The sequence below is a fragment of the Lissotriton helveticus genome, chromosome 5_1 (genome assembly GCF_964261635.1).
Source record: "Lissotriton helveticus chromosome 5_1, aLisHel1.1, whole genome shotgun sequence".
Taxonomy (NCBI): Eukaryota; Metazoa; Chordata; class Amphibia; order Caudata; family Salamandridae; genus Lissotriton; species Lissotriton helveticus.
The window spans coordinates 1,786,634,323-1,786,647,509 of record NC_136065.1 but is presented as its reverse complement, the minus strand read 5'-3'; the positions used below and the strand labels follow the sequence as shown (position 1 = coordinate 1,786,647,509).

At 49.4% G+C, this 13,187-nt stretch overlaps 1 protein-coding gene across 11 annotated transcripts in view; it reads right to left on the bottom strand.

The window, feature by feature from the left end:
• The window catches only part of MARCHF10 (membrane associated ring-CH-type finger 10), a 465,874-nt gene that overhangs the window by 263,934 nt on the left and 188,753 nt on the right, over positions 1 to 13,187 (bottom strand). For 9 of the 11 annotated variants that reach the window (XM_078645087.1, XM_078645089.1, XM_078645085.1 and 6 more), the window contains 2 exons: positions 10,829 to 10,945; positions 5,889 to 7,629 (listed from right to left, as the gene is read on the bottom strand). In XM_078645087.1, coding sequence (XP_078501213.1) covers positions 5,889 to 7,629; positions 10,829 to 10,945 — 1,858 coding nt within the window. The remainder of the gene's footprint in view (positions 1 to 5,888; positions 7,630 to 10,828; positions 10,946 to 13,187) is intronic. The other 2 variants (XM_078645095.1, XM_078645093.1) reach the window with 1 other exon arrangement.

The window sequence follows — 13,187 nt, the reverse complement described above, 5'->3', positions numbered from 1 at the left end:
TCGCTGACTCCCTCCCTTTGTCCTCCCTCACTCTTGCCTTTTGTGGATCCTGTCTTTTTCTGGATCGTTAATTTACCCGGGTATTATATGTGTTATCTTTCAGTAATTAATGCGATTTTCATTTGCTGTTTATTCCCCCTCTGTTGGCCTGTCAGTTCCAACTCTCTTCCTGTCCCTTGTTGCCCTTTGACTACGCACTCCTTCTCCCCTTGTTGGGGAAAGATCTAATAATCTTACTCTGGAGTCTCAGTGAACCCTCTGAGAGAGTTCACAGCGTCAAGGGAACCACACACAGCTGAGGCATAGTATGGCGCCCATTACCAAAGCACTCCCTTTACCCTTGTTGGGGAAGGATCTAGTAGGTAGATCTTGGAGTCTTAGACACCCCTCTGAGAGAGTCAACTGCGTAAAGCAACCTCCCCCCTCTTTTCATGCTCTCTCTCACCCTCCCCTACCGCTTTCCCCTCTTTCATTCTTTGTCTACTTCCCCTGCTCCTTTCCCCTCCCCCTTTATCTCTCCCCTTGCCTGCTACGCCCCCTAGCCCCCTGTCCCTTGTGCCCTTTAACTAAGCACTCCTTCTTCCCTTGTTAGGGAAAGATCCAACTACTTTTACTCTGGAGTCTCAGTGATCCCTCTGAGAGAGTCCACAGTGCTAAGGGAGCCACTCACAGTTGAGGCATGGTATGGCGCCCCTTGCAAAAGCACTCCCTCTCCCCTTTTTGGGGAAAGATCCAGTAGGTAGGCCTTGGAGTCTCAGAGACCCCTCTGAGAGAGTCCACTGTGTAAAGGGAGTCTCTCGCATCGGAGTTGGGAGAATGATATCACTTTCCCTGGGATCACAGCTTACTTGGACTTTGGGCGCAGCTTTTACTCGTCTACTGGTTTGTGCCCAGTCACCCTCCCCCTCTTCTTTCATTTTGCGTCTCTCACCCTCCCCCTCCTCTTTCCCTCCTTCATTCGCTGTCTACTTCCCCAGCTCCTACCCCCATTCCCCCTGAATCGCTCCCCTTGCCTACTTTTTCCCTTATGCATATGGCCTTATTGTTTGTCTCGACCAAACATGTAACTATGTAACTATGCTCTAATAACTGTATAACCTTTGTCACTATGTAACCTGCAACTATGGTCTGATACGCATGTAAAGCGCTCTGATACCTCCGGGTCTAGCCAGCGCTTTATAAAACCTTTCAAATAAAGAAAGGAATGGATAACCAACTTTACCGCCCTGGGTAGCTGCCCTGCTGTTGTCCAGAGTGCCAGATCTGTTGGTATCACCCATGACAATCATCTAAACCTCCACAGCCATATCAAAGCCATGGCCAAAAGTGCATGACACCAACTCAGGCATCAGATACTTGATCCCGGAACAGACCTCAAAACAGTGGTGCAGTCTCTCGTCCTCTCCAGACTACATTATAGATTTGCCCTTCTCTCAGGGCCACTTAGAGCAACACTACATGCACCAGCTCGCATTGTGTTAGGTCTCAAGAAATGTGACCATATTTCCCCAGCCTTGCTAACCCTCCAATGGCTTTCCATTGAAGCTCGGGCCCAATTGAAAACCGTCTGGTTTACCCACAGAGCGCTGCACTCCTCTTCACCCTCCTATAAAAGTGATAAACTGAAAATCTCTAGAGCTATAGGGGTTCCAGAAATGCCCTAATCCCTGTTCCCTGCTCCTGGATTGCCCCCCCCCCCACCACACTCCCCTTCATTCAAAAACGGTACATGAGCCAGTCATTCTCAGGTAGTACCACAAGAATCTGGAACTCCTTACCTCCTTCCCTTAGCCTTACAACCTGCATAGCCACCTTCAACAAGCATTTGCAATACAATAGGTCATGCATTTACGCGAGTTTTAGCTATTGGCATTGTAAATGACAATGCCTTTTACTTAGGTTTTCAAAACGAAAACAAAAATAAAAGGCATTTTTATTTGCAATGTCAATAGCTCAAACTCGCGTAATACGAGACCTATTGCATTGCAAATGCTAGTTAGATTAGTGAGTAGAAAAAATCCCTTTCAGCCCACATGGCAAATGAATTATATAAACAAACGCGGCCGCTAAAATGAAAGCGGACCGGGCTGCAAAAATAAAAACAAAATAGTGCTTACCGACTTATGAAGGAGACCGTGTAACACCACAAGTAAAAGATCCCCTCCTCATGGGAGGTAATAAATGGCGACAACAACGGTAACAAGGAAGGACCAACAAGCCTCATTATCAATCGTAAGCTAGCATTTACCAAGGACAATGACACCAGCCCATCAAAAATATGGGCGGAGAGAAGGCAACGCTTCCACAGCATACTCGACTACTGCGTGCCTCGCTGAGCGAGTAGCGTATGCGCGCTGCCGCTAGGCCTGACCTAAAAAGGACCTCAAGCTCCTCCTATTTGTCAGAGACCTGGGTTAATCACCCTCGACCATACCTAAGTACTCTATCCATGAGACAAACTACCTTTGTTGTGTATATACTGTATCCCCACCATCTTAATCGATGCGTGAACCCTGTAAGTCCCCTTCTCCAACGGCTGCATGTGTCCTGGCCGCAGCTACCAATGCAAGTGTCTAAACGTAATTATTGTAACTTGCGGTTCCCATGTATCATGCTACTGTTGTAAAGCGCTCTGATGGCTTCGTGCCGTGTTCGCGCTATATAAAATTGCAACGAAAAAAATTAAAATAATACTACTAACTATACTACAATTTCGCCTAAAGCTCAGAATAAGCAGCCGGGAAACGTGTTCAATCACCCACCGGTCACAAGGTGTCGCTACAGCGCTGAAAACGGATAAACACGGTCATGTACTAAACAAGCATTGGAAATGCAATAGGTCTCGCAGCATTAGAGTTAGTGCATTTAGAATTGTTTATGGGTTTTTTGTTGTAAATCTTTTGCATTTTTATTTTTTGTAGCCAATGCTAAAGAATTACAAATCAAAAAAGCAATAAACATTTGTAAAAGCTTTAACTAAAAATCACTAGTAGATACAAATGCTGTAAATTGTACATAACTTGGCATGTAGACTTTTCTTTGAACTTTCACGTGTTTGTTCACACATACATGCCGGTACAGTAGCATGCATGCAGTTCTCCAATACATTATATGATATTGAATATCATATGTCTGTGACGGCAATATATTATTCTTATGGACGTAATGTGTATTTACACGTGTTTACATTTTGTGTGTGTGTGTATACATGTATAAATACACACGCAATCACAAAAACCCGCAAACAATTATTTGATGTCAGCAGTCATTCGTGCAGTCTTGTCATGCGAGATCAAATCAGGCGCTATGCTGATGAAAACGCTTGCATATGGTGGGTGGATTAAGGGCCAGAGACTCCTTTTTGTCATGGAAATGTTTTTGGTTACTTGGCGTTGCGTGGGTGAGTGGCGTTGCGTGGGTGAGTGGCGTTGCGTGGGTGAGTGGCGTTGCGTGGGTGAGTGGCGTTGCGTGGGTGAGTGGCGTTGCGTGGATGAGTGGCGTTGCGTGGATGAGTGGCGTTGCGTGGATGAGTGGCGTTGCGTGGATGAGTGGCGTTGCGTGGATGAGTGGCGTTGCGTGGATGAGTGGCGTTGCGTGGATGAGTGGCGTTGCGTGGATGAGTGGCGTTGCGTGGATGAGTGGCGTTGCGTGGATGAGTGGCGTTGCGTGGGTGAGTGGCGTTGCGTGGGTGAGTGGCGTTGCGTGGATGAGTGGCGTTGCGTGGATGAGTGGCGTTGCGTGGATGAGTGGCGTTGCGTGGATGAGTGGCGTTGCGTGGATGAGTGGCGTTGCGTGGATGAGTGGCGTTGCGTGGATGAGTGGCGTTGCGTGGGTGAGTGGCATTGAGTGAGTGGCGGTGGGTGAGTGGCGTTGCGTGGGTGAGTGGCGTTGCGTGGGTGAGTGGCGTTGCGTGGGTGAGTGGCGTTGCGTGGGTGAGTGGCGTTGCGTGGGTGAGTGGCGTTGCGTGGGTGAGTGGCGTTGCGTGGGTGAGTGGCGTTGCGTGGGTGAGTGGCGTTGCGTGGATGAGTGGCGTTGCGTGGATGAGTGGCGTTGCGTGGCGTGGTGTCTGCAGTGCGCTCCCTGCCACATGAGATAAAAGTCAAGCCAGGAATGCAAACCTGTTAATCACAGAGAAATATTTGATCAGCACATCTATTCCACTGGACGTGGTCAGAACTAAGTGTTAAAAAGATTAGAAGAAATGAAAAGAAAAGATAATGGAGTCCAACACAAACTTACCTGCAACACGGTTCTGTTGGGCGGCAGGTTTGTCTCGAAAAAAACCTAATAAGGGACATTTATTTGTTTTGGCTCTAGAAGCAGCTGTTTAAAGGACAGATTCATTTATGTGTTTCAATGCAGAGTCAACATGCCATCTTTTAAACGCTGCCTCAAGATGCGTTGATGCAATGTGAAGCATGCTGGTTCCATTAATGTAGGAAGGGAGAGGAAATCTTGCTGAGAAGCTCGATTTAAACCGTTCAGTATACAGCAGAGGCGCTTTCAGTGACAAACACCACAGTGAATAATGATCACCCGAGGTAGACTTCACTGATCAAGACTTGTGGGAATTAGACATACAGTTTGAAGATTATTTCACAATACTCATTGATCACGTGAAAACCACAGCGTGACTTCCATATAGACGGAGATCAGCAGTCAAGATCATGCACGCTATGAACTGGTTTTGGATAAACGCTTGGTGGGAAATGCTGCTGCGTCCCAGCCAGTTCACAAGTGTGTCGTAATGGTTTCATGACATGCCCGCAATGTTTATGCGCAATGGTGCCCTTTGAAATAAATGGCGACAGATAGGGTAATGAGAGCGGGGTATCGAAGTTGCCAGCCCGCTTTTCGTAAGATAAGGAACTGCGGGGCCTGCCGCTTTTTATCCCCGCTCCCAGTCCAGACTGGTGGAACAGTAAAAGAGGCGCCTGGGCATAACAAGCCTTTCACCGTAACACGGCGGGCAGGGGAGGGGGCGGAGAGGGGAGAGGTGCGACACGACAGGCAGGCAGGCAGGGGAGGAGAGTAGGAGGAGGAGGGGGGAGGAGAGTAGGGGAGGCACGGCCTAGCGGCCGATGCAGAGTCAACATGCCATCTTTTAAACGCTGCCTCAAGATGCGTTGATGCAATGTGAAGCATGCTGGTTCCATTAATGTAGGAAGGGAGAGGAAATCTTGCTGAGAAGCTCGATTTAAACCGTTCAGTATACAGCAGAGGCGCTTTCAGTGACAAACACCACAGTGAATAATGATCACACGTCCAGACTGGTGGAACAGTAAAAGAGGCGCCTGGGCATAACAAGCCTTTCACCGTAACACGGCGGGCAGGGGAGGGGGCGGAGAGGGGAGAGGTGCGACACGACAGGCAGGCAGGCAGGGGAGGAGAGTAGGAGGAGGAGGGGGGAGGAGAGTAGGGGAGGCACGGCCTAGCGGCCGTGCAATCAAGTAGTGAGGGGGCGGAGCTGGTGGAGGCTGTGAGAGAGAGTAGGCAAGGCAGGCGGCTGGGGGCATGTGCACGCGCATTTAAGCTCAATGCGCATGCGCATTGAGCTTAAATTTCTCGTGCACTGCAAGGAATCGCCACGATTCCTTGCAGTGTGGATAAAGAGTGGATGAGCCCCTATAGTCTCGCTTGCTCGATGCGCATGCGCATCGACAGGCGAGACCTAAAAAAAGACATAATGGAAACAGATTGTGCTCACACTGATCTCCAAAGCCAGTCCCATAAAAATAAGCAATGCCGAGTTGCCAAGAGACACCGCTAGGTGTGTAATTTGAAATTGCATCTCTCTCTGTACTTAAGATTTGCTTATGTCAGCATTGCAGAAGTTTGCAGTTAAAGCACAGAAAACCAAAATGAATGGCACAGAAAGCTCTCCTCACCTTTCCTTCAGCCGCCTGAGCTTCTCGGGGTCTGCCTTGGGTTTGCTGGCCTCCTTCTCGGCTGCTGGGGGCAGGAGTGAGATGCGGTTCAGCACCCCTGCGGCCTGCGGGTGCAGGTCCGACATGGCCAGCAGGGCAAGAGGTAGGTTTTCCGGCAACGAGCTTCTCGCGGGAGATTCTTGCGGTCGATTCAGGTGAAGACTGTGGGGGTAGGAAGTCGAGTGGGATGCTTCGGAGTTTGGGGGGACATCCTCATAGTTTCGATGACTCGGGGCCATGGGAAATGAACTCTCAAATCGGCTGCCCCCGCTACGTCCCAGTCGCGGACTGCCAAACTCAGAGGCCACGTTTGTTTCAAGCAGGGGGGCAGGGTTCCAGGTTGAGGTGAATGAAAACCTGCTTCTGATAGGAGACAAGGGCCTCCTTGAAGCACTGGGCCTTGAGTTTGCATCTGTGTCCGCAGCCTCCAAATAACTGTTGTCAACGCACCTGGTCAGTGGCGCCACCTCTGTCGGCGGAGAGGGCGTCGGGAGCCTGGGGTTTCTGAAAGCGGAATGACGTCCTTGGGCACTGTTTGTCGAGCTTGCAGGAGAGACGCCATTAGAAATTGGACTTGCATTGCGTCCATTTTCATGCCTTCTTCCGATGTCACCAACACCAATTGCTGCTCCTTCGCCACAGTTAAACCTACTAACAGATGTAACAGAAGGACCAAAATGGTGGCTTTCCTCGTCATCAGTTCTTGGGCTACGCCGTGATCTTTCCCCTTCATGGCCTGCAGCAGCATGGGGTTCAGTGATAGGCGCCATGTTAAACTGTCTTGACGCCCCATTGGACAGCTCAGTTCTCCTCATATTAACGTTAAAAGAATTGTGGCGACTCCTCCCTGCGTCAGAAGAGGTGACCTGTGAGGAAGGTGTCTGGAATGGCCTGCTATTCCCATCTGAAGTGCTGGGAGGGGTTGGACTGCCAACAGAAAGGTTATCCTCATCAGCCAACAGATACGTGTCAGTGGTGTCTTCAGTTGCAATAGCAGTGTTCAGCGAGCGATAAAAGTCTTCCTCCTGGAATCTGAAAAGTGAGATTCTTGATTCCATGGACTGCGGCGGTGTATAAGGGAGGCCTCTCAGCTGAATCGATGAGGAAAGATAAGCTTCCGTTGCACTTGGTGGTGCATGAGACTGCCCACTCGATAGACTCAATGGGAAACTGCTGACTTCTGAAGAGCTTCGAGGCGTACGAGTCGGCTCATTGAGCTGACTTACTGAAGCCCTGCTTGTTTCTGGCGATCTTGGAGGTGCATGTGAGGATCCGCTCCCAGGACTCCACGGAGAGCGATTGGCTTCGAAAGTGGATGGAGATGCCTGCGTTGTACCACTGGTCCGAGTTTGAAAGGAACTGTTGAAGGCTGATGTTCTAGGAGATTCCTGAGTAGGCCCACTCAATGGACTGGATGAAGACCCATTGGCCGCCGAAGAGTTTGGAGGTGCTCGAGATGGCCTGCTGCTCTGGACCAGCGAGGAGTCATTGGCTGCCTGAGAGCCTGTTGATGATGATGGAGCTGTGGAGTTCAGCAACTGCAGGGCACCACCTCTGCTTCTGGTGGTTTCCTCTGAGGCTTTCACATCTCTGTTCGGCTGGGAGGAGTGAGAGGTAGTTTTTTTGCCGTAGAGGTTCCTACTAACAGAGTCACTGTTCCCGAACTGTACCTTACTGCCCCCTAGACCTGGTGTCTCTATACCTGAAACGAAAGGAAAGCCAGAATTAATTCATTAACAAGTCACAAAACTGGACTGTTCTTCTACACATACATATAGACACATGCCTGTGGGAACAGCAGGGGAATGGCAGTCCCTTTAGCCCTATTTGTGGTCTCACTCAACAGTTACCCCTCTACGTCTGACCTGGATGCTTTACATTATGCTTTCTGGTTGTGGCAACACTGCTCCTGTTAGAAGACCATGTCAACAAATTTACCACCCTTCCTGTGGAAAAAAAAGGCTTTCTTGTGGTACTGTAGGGTTGGTGACACACTTGCATGAGACTGCTAAGTCTAAAATCAACCTCCTATGGCCAGGATTGCCTTCTATACCTCTTTTAAAGCTTCCACTCGATCATCCCTTCTACCACTTTTATTAAGATTTTCCCTCTGGACCATCCTCTGAAGGTTGTCTAACCTATCCAGGACTAGACCCAATACACTGGCTCTGATCTTCCAGTGTTATGTACAGTGATAATATAGCTTCAATGTGTGCTGGTCGAGCCCCTTACCTTTCTTTTCTCTGGCTCGAACTTTTATCTAGCTTGATGTACTCAGTCTTTACATGTGAAGCTATCAGTTGACCATGTGTTTGGATCCACACTTTATAAACAGTGTATTAACTAAATAAATGAATGAATAAGCACAGAATGTTCCAACTGCTTTTTATGTTGCCTTTACACATTAGCTGAAAATGCGTTGGCATCAGAAAAACATCTTTAAAACTCTGCCAAAACAAGCATTGGCATAGCCAATAGGTCTCGCTTTTCACTTATAAGGTCCCAAAGGCGAGACCTATTGGCTATGCCAATGCTTGTTTACCCTGTCGCAGGCTGAATGTTCGTCTTTCATGGTTTCAGAGTACCACAGGTCTGGCACTGCTGCGCCGTTCCGATATTGGAAACATTGAGTCAAACCCATGTGGCATGTTTTCTGTAAGCCGGTGTGGCTTTAAACGCGGTAAACCTTCCATCTGTAATTATCCGTGGGCGATGGCGCATTTAGCCGTGGCAGTGAGACAGGGGTGCCGTGGGCGGAGTTCGCCCGGGCGCTGAAGCGTTGCCAGGCATCGACATTCTTGGAAATTGGAAAACTTCGGGTTCTAATTGCACAGTCAGCAGCTATGGAATTTGGCTTTTCTATGTTGCTTTTGTTAATCTGGGTACCGAAAAACCTGACAGGACTGCATACCATCATAATTAAATCATGGAATACACAGCTGTGGAGCGAGTTTGGAAAAGGGGCGGGGGGGGTGAGCGAAGGGCACGCGAGAGAAAGTCTTGTAAGAAAGCAAGCTGGGTCAAGGAAGGGGGAGAAAAGGAGCGCTGGGACGTGGAAAGACACGGAGTGGGGTATGGCAGAGATGGGGGTTAGAAGATGCGCGGCCGCCATTATTTAATGTTAAAAAAAAGACAAAGATGTGTCGAAAACGTGCTCGAGGGAGAGGTGGGGGGAGGAAGCGACAGGAGCCGGGGGAGAGGGTACACCGAGCAGGAGGAAGGGAAGGCTAAGAAAGCAAGCTGGGTCAAGGAAGGGGGAGAAAAGGAGCGCTGGGACGTGGAAAGACAAGGAGTGGGGTATGGCAGAGATGGGGGTTAGAAGGCAGATAAAGAGCAGACAAGACACGGCATGAGCCTTGCGAAAGCAAAAGAAAAACAAGCGATGCGCGCTCTGTGCTGGGGGAGGGGGAGGGCCATTAGCCTGTAAGAACTCGCGGCAAGATCAAAGGAAGGGTGGGAGGGACATTGGGGAACAGATGGCCATGAAAGTTTATGGGCCAAAAGCGCGTGCCTGTGGCCACGTGAACTCGATGAAAACCGCACGAAAAAAGCGGTGGTTTCACGAGGATTTTGAGCACTTGAATTCTCGCCATTTCCCATTCCTTCGGAATGGAAAAGACGAGACCTAAAAAACAGCCCTCTGTGATGGGCTTCAATACAATCTTCTATATACGGCACTGCTCCGAAGGATTGGCTTTGGATGTAACCCGATTGAGTCTTAGCTGCCAACACCGACACTATTCGTTTTCATTATCCCTCCTCAACGTGTCCAGATTTCATCAGCAAAATGGCCTGCCTTCCCTACTGGCCTGTCTTCAATGTCTCCTATGAAAAGCTAGTTCACAAAGGACATCTAATATTGGACTGATCCCTTCCAAACGGTGGCAACCATTAGCACCTGGGCATAAAGGGAGAGTTGGGTGCCCTGGCTTGCAAAGGGCCTTGCTTCAAACTTTACATGTGGTGTATAGAAACTCCCTCATTAGCCTCAGTCTCTGCTACTCTAACTTTGGAGTGATTGCATTGTGGCGATGTTGACTGTCCCACTAATGCAACACTGCTGCATGTGACCTCGGCAGCAGACTCAATCCTAGCAGGGACACCTGACAAGAGGTTCTTGCCCACTAAAGAATGGAACTCGCCCAGTGGTTGGTCAGTCAGGCTGGGGCGGAGCCACTCCCATACCACACAGTGCTTAATTTGAGTATGTGGTTTCAGGTGCTCGGCACCGGCACTTATGACAGCTTGCCACATGGTGGCATTGGTTGTCTACTTTAGAGATGAGCACACAACAACTGTTTATTAATTCAACATGCATTGAAAATGACTTGTACCTGTGCCAAACCATTCTTATAACTTCAGGGGCCTGGAATATCCTGAATTGTCAGATGTATAGTGTGATGGTTTGTTGTTGTGTTGATACTGGCATTGACTGCGCTAGAGGAGCGATGGGTGGAGCATGCTGCGGCGTCCTCTTGAGGACGGCCCTGGCACTATTTTTCTTCTTTTCATTATTATTTTTACAAATTAAGCATTGCCCGTGATTGTACAGGCTTCTTATAGTCGCGGCCTAGATAGAAAACTTCAAAATTAACCTACAGCCAGGTGTTTCCAAGGAATCCGAACCCAAGCCTTAAGCTACAGGCTTGATGCATCTTGCCTGTGCTTCTGTATTCGCTCAAGACTGAGGGGGACAGGAGGATTCCGGTGTAAGTCACCCATGGGCAGCCTTCAAGGCACCCCTTCCCCTGTCGAAACTTCCTGCTGCGCCTTCTCTTCCTGGCTGTGAGAGAGGAGCGGCCTGAGCTGGGAGATGCCATGGTCTAATTAAAAAGGGACCAGGGGAGGAATCTACCAACTGCAAGGTCACGCGCCGCGTATCTACTCCAGTCCCCCGGTACCTGGTGTCTTCTCCGGCAGCGAGGGGGCGGGTCCCTGGGCCCGGGGCAGCGGGGCTCTCTCTGGAAGCTTCCTCTGGTGCAGCCGGGTCCTCTTGGATAAGATCTGAGGCTGGATAGCTGTGAAAAACAAAGCAACAGTTTTTTTTCTGCCTGCCCTAATATTGACCCTGCTTGCACTGGCACGCAGACACCTTTCCTTGCAATCAGAGGGACTGGAGCATGGACGCCTTGTCCCGAGCTCACCCATCCTGGTAAACAAAAGAAGCCATGAATCACGCTGCAGACGCCAGCAGGTAAACACCCGCTCCCGCGCTCTCCTGGGCAACGCCGAGCCAGCCTGCCTGCTTCCTTTCCGCATTTTATATTCTCTTTGTGTTCACATTCTCAGTAGCCGGTGAGTTTTAGACACTAGATGTACAAACAAGCACGCCAATATGTTTGGCTGATGTTCAGTGTAACCACACAGACATAACATGTATGTTCATTTAGATCACACATGCATGAACACAGGCAGACATCCTTACACAGGCAACCGATGTACACGGTCAGCAGGCGTGTGTGCTCATAAGATAAGAGGCATGCAGGTGCCCAGGCACACAACATATACACAGAGATGAAAATCTGCAAAAACAGCCCTACAGATAGAGCTGCATACAGGTGTACATGGCATGGATCTATGCACATAGACCAGAAGGCTAAGAGGCACCAAAGGACACAGAACAACACAACACACATACAGGCAACCAGACAGAGGAGCAACAATACATGAATGCATCCATGCACTCACTCCCCGTGATCGTCCACTTACAAAGACCATCATTCTACCCAGGACCTGAAAGTGCCTCCACTATCCCTGCAGAGACAGAGGTCCTTGCACTGTGAGACCAGCTGTGTCCCCTGGTCCTTTCCTTTTTGGCGTTTCTTGTTGGCTTCCCACAGCGGTTTCTCCATCTATGTTGCTACCATTATGCGCAAGGCTACGGTGGTGTGGCTGCTTCTAGAGTGTATCCTGACACATTGGTCAGAGCGACTACAGCTCTCTCATCAGGCAACGGGGAGATTGATGGTTGGTGGCGGGGAGATTGATGGTTGGTGGCAGCGGATTGATGTGCAGGACACAGCCCTTCTTACCTACCCCATAAGAGAGGGGTCTACTGGCTGTCTTGGAAAAACTTGTGCAGAACCCATTGTCCCCCCAAGTGCTTGCATTGCTGCTGCTTACCGTGAGGTTTGTGTGGATATTGTGTGTTGTGAGCCTGATCTCCTTTTTGAGAACACTTCCTACACAATGTACCACTGGAAGGAGGTTTCTTGGATTAAACAGGCTCTCCAAGCTGCCCTGTTCTTGGAGCTGCTCTTTGGAGATCTGTACTTGTTTGTCGGTGTGAGAGACCGGCGACAGTCTATCCGGTTCATCAGTGTTCCCTCAGTTTAAAAAATGGAGTCTGTGAAGAACTCGGCTACTTCAGAGCATTGAAGAGTAAGGTCACAGAAGCGGATATGTGAAGAGGTCATGGCAGATTGTTTGACTATCTGCAATAGTTGTTTGGGGTGATGTTTAGCAATGACAAGCTGCACTCCTTATTCTATTGATCATGTTATTTTATTTCCTAGGGCTGTTCTTTGGAGATACTGTAATAGTTTTGGACAGAGTATGGTTTCTGGACTGCAACTTGCATTGAGCTAAGAGACCTGCCATTCCACAGCTGAACACAACACATTTTGCAGTTTGTGCAGACCTGCAACGTCCCTAGAAAATGGCCTCATCTTGGTTCGACCACACTATCTGTCCCTGGAGCAGCATATGTGTTCTGAAGCACCATCTTCTATAACTGAGGCTTGCCTATGTCTCTCCCAACGGCCAGTCCTGGTGCTCTGAAGAACAGGGCACCAGGACAGCTGCTGGTCAGAGCCTGCGGTGTAACACAGCATCTACCGCTGAACTCTCAACAGGGCTAGGACAATGCGCATCACTTCAGTCATTCGGTGGTGACCCCTGAAATCCTGAAGCTAACGTTTTTACAACTAAGGTATGCTCATGACTCTCACAATAAGCACCCACCCTCACTGATCTGTAGAACCCTCTGCTGCTCAGAAACTAGGACAGAACTCACCATGTACCACTGAACACTGCACAAGGCTGTGACAATGAGCACTCCTGCCCTACTTTAACCCCTGCAACACGCTCTGTATACATGGACCCTGCACAAGGTCTTGCCCTGCTATCCCAGGACTGAGGCAGAACACGTCACATACCACTGGGACCTCTACATCTGCTAATGTATCTCAAAGGGGAAAGGGACCTCCTATCCCTCTCTAGCTGCTGGAAGTCTGTTGTGACCATCAGCACCCAAGATGT